At 41.0% G+C, this 7,626-nt stretch overlaps 1 protein-coding gene across 1 annotated transcript; it reads right to left on the minus strand.

Moving 5' to 3' along the window:
* Positions 1–7,037, minus strand: SUV39H2 (SUV39H2 histone lysine methyltransferase). Its single transcript, XM_010169601.2, has 5 exons — positions 6,894–7,037; positions 5,254–5,925; positions 3,365–3,511; positions 1,578–1,707; positions 1–218 (listed from the first exon to the last, which is right to left on the minus strand). Exons 2-5 carry the CDS (start codon positions 5,644–5,646, stop codon positions 109–111), a joined length of 780 nt encoding a protein of 259 aa, XP_010167903.2. The 5' UTR covers positions 5,647–5,925; positions 6,894–7,037; the 3' UTR covers positions 1–108.
* Between the last annotated feature and the right edge of the window lie 589 nt (positions 7,038–7,626).

The raw sequence follows: 7,626 nt of genomic DNA on the forward strand, positions 1-7,626 counted from the left end.
ATTTATTTACATTAGACATAAGAATATGTGAATATACGTGTGAAAGAAGATTCTTCTTAAAACACATGTAAAAGAGAACGAAGTACTTGTGACTTTGGATACCCGGACTCAGTTGAGATAACCTCTGCAACACACAGCTCCACATTTACAGACAGTTCTGATCCTCTTTTTGGATGGGCTAAGACCATCAGCAGAGTCTGAAGTCAGATCTATTGAACCTGTGACACAGATAAACACAAGTCAGGATGTTTTAAAAGACAAACTGAAACCATGCTAAATATTCAAATGGCTTCAAAACCCTTGTACCACCCCAGTTCTTAAAATAATCGTGTGTGTTTTACCCAAATTCTACAGACCCCCCTCCTCACAACTACTTACACCACACCTAGCATACATATCAGAATCCAAAGCTCAACAAACTCAAGCCTTGTTCCTTCAGGTCTGTATCCATCCTGGCCAGCGGAGACTGCAGCCTGCCTTCAACATTAGTGTCACAGACATCACAAAAAAGAGGACTTTTAGGGATCCAAGTAAGATCCATTTGTCAGCACTTAAAGAGGGCTTCTACAAGAATGAGGCACAGCTCTGTATAAAGATTCTTCTTTTAAAACTAAATATTAGCAGGACAAACAATAAATACAGTGCTGCTGCAGATAAATGGTTTGCATGCAGACACACACAACACCCTGCTAGCAAACCTTTACTGTACTGGAAAAAATGAATTCATAGAATGGTTTGGGTTGGAAGAGACCTTTAAAGTTTGCCTAGTCCAACCCCCTTGCCCTGGGCAGGGACACCTTCCACTAGATCAGGCTGTTCAAAGCCCCATCCAACCTGGCCTTGAACACTGAATGGAAGATCAATTATCAGAGAATCATCACACAGCCCAAGTCGGAAGGGACCTCAAAGGATCATCTGGTCCAACCTCTGGTAGGAAAGGGAGCCTACATGAGATTATCTAGCACCCTGTCCAATTGCATCTTGAAAACCTCCAGTGATGGAGACTCTACTATGTTCCTAGAGAGGCTGTTACAGCGAGTGATGGTTCTCACTGTAAAACAAGCTTTGAACAGCCCTTCTTCCATCCTAAACATCTGCACCACAGTGCCCACATCCACAGCTGAGTCTTACAGACACCAAAACCCAAAGACAAACCTATGGTGCCTTAGAACACTGAGCTGTTACAACTGTCTGTCTCATTAGCAGATCACTTCAAAAGTAGTTTACCTGAAATGCCATCTAAGTGCCTCTGAATAAAGGAAAGCTTTTTTTAATGGCATCCTGACCATTCTTTTGAGCATTCTTGTGACAAGTCTTGAAAATGATTTGCCTTGCCAGATGTTCCAACCACAAGCCCTTGCTGTGAGCACTGAAGGAGGGACCGCACTAGGGGTGCAGGCAAAAGCTCTGTGCACGATCTGTCTGCGCTACACAAGCAAGGTCTGTTCAGAATCCCCAGAGACTGGATGAGATGGGGAGATGCAGCACCTGCCCCGACATGCTCCCGTCAGCCAGGCTGCACCAGAACCCACCAGCGCCCCAAACCTCCCACAAGCACAAGGTTACAATCTGCAAACCTTTCATCTGATAGTCAAAGGTGAGCTCCTCTCCAGCCTTGATGGTTCGTGTAGAAAACAGTGCTATTCGAGGAAGACGTAAGTCGAGGTTATCAATGAACACATTGAAGACTTGAAGATTTGGATCACACTGTAAGGCAAAAATTAATGCAGTCTCATTAAGAAAAAGGCACAGTAAGTGTCACTGAAGCGTTTGAGCAAGGTCACAGGAATGGAAGAACTGGTTCTTCTCTCAGTGACAGAAGTCTGAAATTAAGTTATCTTCTGAAATCAACAAAGTACCTTCTTGAAATAGAGTTAAAGGAGAACACTCCTAGCTTCCAGTCAAGTCCTTTCGAGAAGGAAACCTTTACACAGTACATAGACTACACTAATATGCAACAGCCTATTAATAAAAATACAGTACCTTCGAGAGATGACAACAAAAAAAGATGTCACAGCAATTAAAAGTTACACTCAGAGGTTAAGATTTACCTCCAAAACCCACAAAAATAATTAAAATTGAAAGGAAAGGAAAGAAAAACAGCCGAGCATTTCAAGCCACACACACTCACTGTTCTGTGTTTGGGTTTGGGTTTAAGCACTGCTTCCAGCCAGAAATAGTATTTGCATACTATGAATAAATTTCTGTTTTCAGTTGCTAACCTGCTTGGCTTCTGACTTATCTGCTACGGGCTGGGTGGCAGGAGGAGGGTCAAGAACACTAAGCAGGAACTATAAACCACTTTATGTTTTTTTCTGGATTAAGTGGCAGAAGTCAGGAGTCACTAAGGCAGTTTCTCTGAACGCTTTTTTCCTCTTTAATGGTAAGATATATCCCAGATTAAAGAATCCAAAGTGAAGTCAGACATTTAACTTTACACTGAAGAGTGAGAATACTTCACTCCCATTTCTGAAAGTGAAGAGCAACTGGCTGTATCTAAAACTCTTGTTCATCCTTCTCCCTGGCAAGCCCACATGAAATACAAACATCGTCAGCTCACAAATCTGAAGACATGAATTTACAGTATTTGTAGAACGCTGGCTGCGTACCTCACAAACATTACCTCAGTGAGAAATAATTTTTAGTCCAGGAATGATACATGATTCCTTTACAGATGCGATTCAGCCTTCTTAATTTAGACAGTTCAGTTGAACTGGAAAGAAAACACTACCAAAATTTCCTCTTTAAAATTTACTTGGTAAATTTACTTGGTAAAATTTACTACTTAAAATTTACTTCTCATATAAAATCTAAACTCTGGCAAGTTTAGATTTTATATGAGAAGGAAAAAAAAGTACCTACAGGGGAGAAATACCAAAGAAAGCACAGGAATTGTTATTTTTCTCCTCTACCAGTGTCTGAAGGATTACATTTGGCATAAGCCCCCATCCTGCCCTGCTACAAAATAATGCATCAATTCCGATCATCTCTGACACTCCACTAATTTTATGAAGTACTTCTCACATTGTAGCCTTTTAGTTACTTGGAAAACAACACACCCAAACCAACCAACCCTATTTTGGTTGTCTGGAACCTGGAGATTCAGTGACAACCCCAGTCCTACCAGCTGCCCACTTCAGGCAGCATCTCATGCCCAGATTTTTGTAAGCAGTCCTGCTCCCAGTAAGGCCAAGTATTCCCTTCTATGTATTATGTCAACCAGCTGACTGGACTGTGCTGGCATGAAACAAACTGCTCCAGAAAAACTGTGATTATGGTAAGAAAATATTTACAGTAGAAGAAGATATTTCTGGCACAATTAAGGTAATGCTCCAAATTCTTAGTATACAAAACAAGGTCTTACGCTGTGATTCACAAAGTGGGACACATTTCCGTATCGAGCCGCATCTACTGTAAATTCATCTGAGTCATAGTCCAAATCAAATAAGTATGTATTTCCCTGGTTGTCATAGAGCTGTCCTCGCCTCTCTGCCTCCTCACTTGTAATCACCTAAAAAAAAAGAGAAAAAAGAAACCTGCATCATATTATTAACTATTACTAAATTAAAAGAAAAATCACAATCAAGTTAGAAAAAAACCCCGAAACTTTGCTTAGTAAAAAATACCACATTCATTTTTTGATGTTGAAATAGCATTTCATCTCTGAGGAACAAAGGATACATACATACAGCTAAAGTAATTAGTTAGTGACTGAGGCTTCTCTGGATGTGATCTGTCTACAGCTGATACACAGCACTACCTAGTTTCAGGAAAAAAAATATCAGCACCTTCTAGTAAGAGTTTTGATAGTGACAGATACAATCAACTGTTTATATTTGAAGTTTCTATACACACAACTGTTTAATCAGACACAGAAAGCCTTGTTTACTTCACATAAATCAGTTTCAACTTTCTTCCTTTGCACAGATGAAGACCAAGAGGTATCGGTCTTTACAGCCCAGTCACATTTCCAGTCCAGAATGCATCCCTAGAAGCATCTCTTTCTGCTATTTCTGACTGCAATGAAGGATCCCATTCATGAGAACGTAGGCAGATACATCACTTCACAAAGCTGAAGCTATGCAATTAGGCTAGCACCTATCAGCACTAGGTAGAAACCCAGAAACTCCTCAAAGGAAGAGAAGAACTACAGTGACTTTGACAGAGCAACAGCCTAAACAACCTCACCTGCAGCCTCTTACATTAAATGTACTCTGTTGTGCTCAGCAATCCCAATTTGGCAGCAAGACAGATATGAAATGTGGTGGAACTGGACAAAAAAATCCCTCTAAAATCTTTGTGACAGATCAGATTTGAGAAATTATTCATCACTAGGGAATAAGCAGATTCAGGTGAAAGGGTACATACACACTAGGCAACAAAATCACTTAGTCAGATTTCTGCATTAATCTCTAGGAGATATTTTGAGCAACTGACCTCTTGTAGGTTTACAAGGTATGAACATGAGAAGTTAGAAGACCTGGGTCAGGAAGGATGGGGGAAATATAGTAAAGACCAAAAACATTTGCATGAAGGGAAAGAAGCAGCTATTTGAGTCAACTCAGCAGCAAGGCAGATTTGTGGACAATAGACTGGATCAGAGAGGCTGCCAGGAGCTGCGACGTGAAGAGTCCTGAAGCAGAGCAGAGGTTGAACCAGATAAACACAGGGCAACACAAAATCTGGAGAGTAACTCAGGGGCTGTATTTTATAACATGAAAGCTCTGTTTGAAACAGTATGAGATCGAATAAACAGATAATATCCATACTACGAATCTTATTATTTATTATTTATAAAAAGCAATATGGAAATACTACCTTAAAAGTCCAGACAAAAGAGAAAAGGGGCTGACAGGCTGGGTGGGGAGTTTGGTAACAACTGTGCCTGGGGAACAGCAAAAACTGGAGTAACAAAGATGATCAGGGAAAAATGAAGAATACGACTGCCATGAAGTAAAAGGAGGACTTGCCTTCAGAAATACTATTAGGGCACATATGTAAAATAATTCTTTACTGACACACAGGATAAGTATTCTCTTTACATTCAACCTCTTACAATTGCTCTGGAATAGACAATGTTCTGGACAATGTAATTTTTCTGTCATATAGAATGTCTATTTATTGCATGCCTGTACTCAGAAGCAGACTTATCTATTATACAGCAGAAGTCAAGAGGTGTTACAACTGAAAGCTCATCAAGACTTTCTCCAACATTTCCTTTAAATACTTAATCTCTATGAGATAAATACATACCTCTCCAACGTACTCCATCACAAAACTGTTGGTTTTAATTTCCTGGAGGGTTTTTACGCCCCAACCACGGCCATTGTTAGTTCTGAAGATGCAGAGAGAATACGGTGTCCCTTTCTGTACTATCCTATTAGGGCAGTCAGGCCCACACCTACAGAACGAATTGCATTCATAGATGGGCAAGCCAGGCTGGATTTTCAACTTCTTTCGTTTATTGTAAGCCAAAATAAATCCAGCCTCCTTTGGACAGCACTTCTCAGCAGGGCAGTCAGTGCACTCACAGCCAGTTGTTATTCCATTTATTACATTTATTCCCGGAGCAGGTTTATACTCATTAATGTAGTAGAAGTCTAAAGGAGGGCCTTCGAGATCCACAGTGTTTTCTACCAGAATCATTGCTTTATGATTCTTTTTCCTGTTGAGTTCCTCTTTCCATCTCTGCAGAGCTATTCTTTGCTTAGCCTTCTTTACAATGTAATCTGCAACGGCAGGTTTCAAAGCTTTAACATGGTTTCTCACTTCCAGTGCTTTGCCTTCTCTCACCCGCGACAAGTATTCGTTCTTGTCACTGAGAAAGTTCTGCAGAAGCAACGGGCATTTCAGATTTTTCTGAGGTTCCCAAGTATTTGAAGATTCTGGCCATCCTTTCCATTTCACAAGATAGTATTCTGTGCCCTTGAAATATAGAAACACATACGGCTTTAGCCACACTTCATTCTGCTGAAATCCAGCATCCACAGAGTACACAGACAAACACAAAACAGCCCTGGAGTTAAGAAACAGCACATAGTGCAGAAGGTCTTGATGTCCCCACAACAATTAGAATTGGGGAGAAAGAAAAATTAACTTGTAGCACAACTTTGGATACTTTACATATCATCTCTAGGGGCAAAGAAATAAACAGCCGAGATTAATTCTGATCCCTCACATCATACCTGGAGCAGGCCAGCTTGTTAAAGCAGTTACGTTATGTTAGGCTAACCAGTTGTATGACTCATATGCACAAACAGAACGTACCAGTATCACATACAGAACAAAAAAACCCTTCTAAACTTAATGAAAAAATGTCTAAAAAAAGTCATATCAACCATCCCCCCCAAAGGAGTAATCCATTCAAAACAAAGAATATTATACTTATAATCAAGAAGCATACATTTTGTACTTATTTTAAAAAGACCAAGTAACTGTAAGAAGGCCAAATCCTGAGACTGAATTTCACTGGCATGATCAAGCCGTAGGAATCCAGTTGCAGCACATGGCCCTAACTCTTTGTGATCAGTCTACAACAGTCCAAGAGAGAAATATACAGACTGTTACCTGCAAATAAACGAGAAGCATCACAGTACATACCAAGCTACAACCCAAAAGCATCAACGTTTTGCTTTACTTCTAAATACGCAAAGGCAAAACATTTCATATTCTGACATCTCTGTAATTTCAGGAAAAGACCTTCCTTCAACACAGAGAAAGCAGCAGTTACACTGCTTTCTGTTTACAGGTCAAAGTTTAAAAGGTATTTCATTCGATGTCAGCAAGAGCTCTGTCCTCACATCTTCCTAATTTATATTATGAGCAAAACTACCTTTGTCTCGCTTCCAAATTTCAGCTGAAAGAGTGATCAAATCGGTCTGTGTTTCTCTTACCTCTTCTACCTTGTAGTCACACAAATATTCCACCTCATAACTCTTTAGATTCCTGTTGGTGATTCCAATGGATTTACATCTGAGATTTTCCTTCCTACATAATTCTTGGAGGGTCTCAAGTGAAGCTAGACATGGCACATACCAAGCTACAATAAGAAAATTGGTAAAGAATCCTATTTAATGTCTCGGCTAAATTGCAATCATTACGCCTCATCCCAGAGTCCCCACATTAGCATTTGTGATAGCAGTCCACGGGTCTCCTGTACAACTGCAGCGTCTCACAGAGTGAAACTCAACCCTTCTCTAAGGGGTGAAGCAAAACACGTGAACGATTCCCTTCCTGCACCTCGGTTCTGTACAGTACGTGCATTTATAAAGAAAAGTAAATATTCTGGAGGGAGGGTAAAGACTTCCACAGGCAAAAGTTGCACTAAGAACCCAATAATTTTCCTACAATTAAAGCATCCCACAACTGAGCTACGGCGACGAGGAAACCTCCGCTCTTTCGTAAGACCGCCAAATATCTGTAGTTAATCAAGTGGAATCGAGCACTTGCGATGCAACCATGGTGACTGGACGAGGAAAGAAAGATCCACGGGGCTCTTCCAGAACGATCGCGGGTGCCTTGTCAGCCGGGAGGATTTAAAGGGACGGGAGGCCCGGCAGAAGCGCCAGCTCCCCGCCGGAGCCCGGGAAACACCCGCGGCGTGGGGAGGGGGGCGGCGGCGGCGGC

Source organism: Antrostomus carolinensis, unplaced genomic scaffold (assembly GCF_000700745.2).
Source record: "Antrostomus carolinensis isolate BGI_N321 unplaced genomic scaffold, ASM70074v2 scaffold37866, whole genome shotgun sequence".
Lineage (NCBI taxonomy): Eukaryota > Metazoa > Chordata > Aves > Caprimulgiformes > Caprimulgidae > Antrostomus > Antrostomus carolinensis.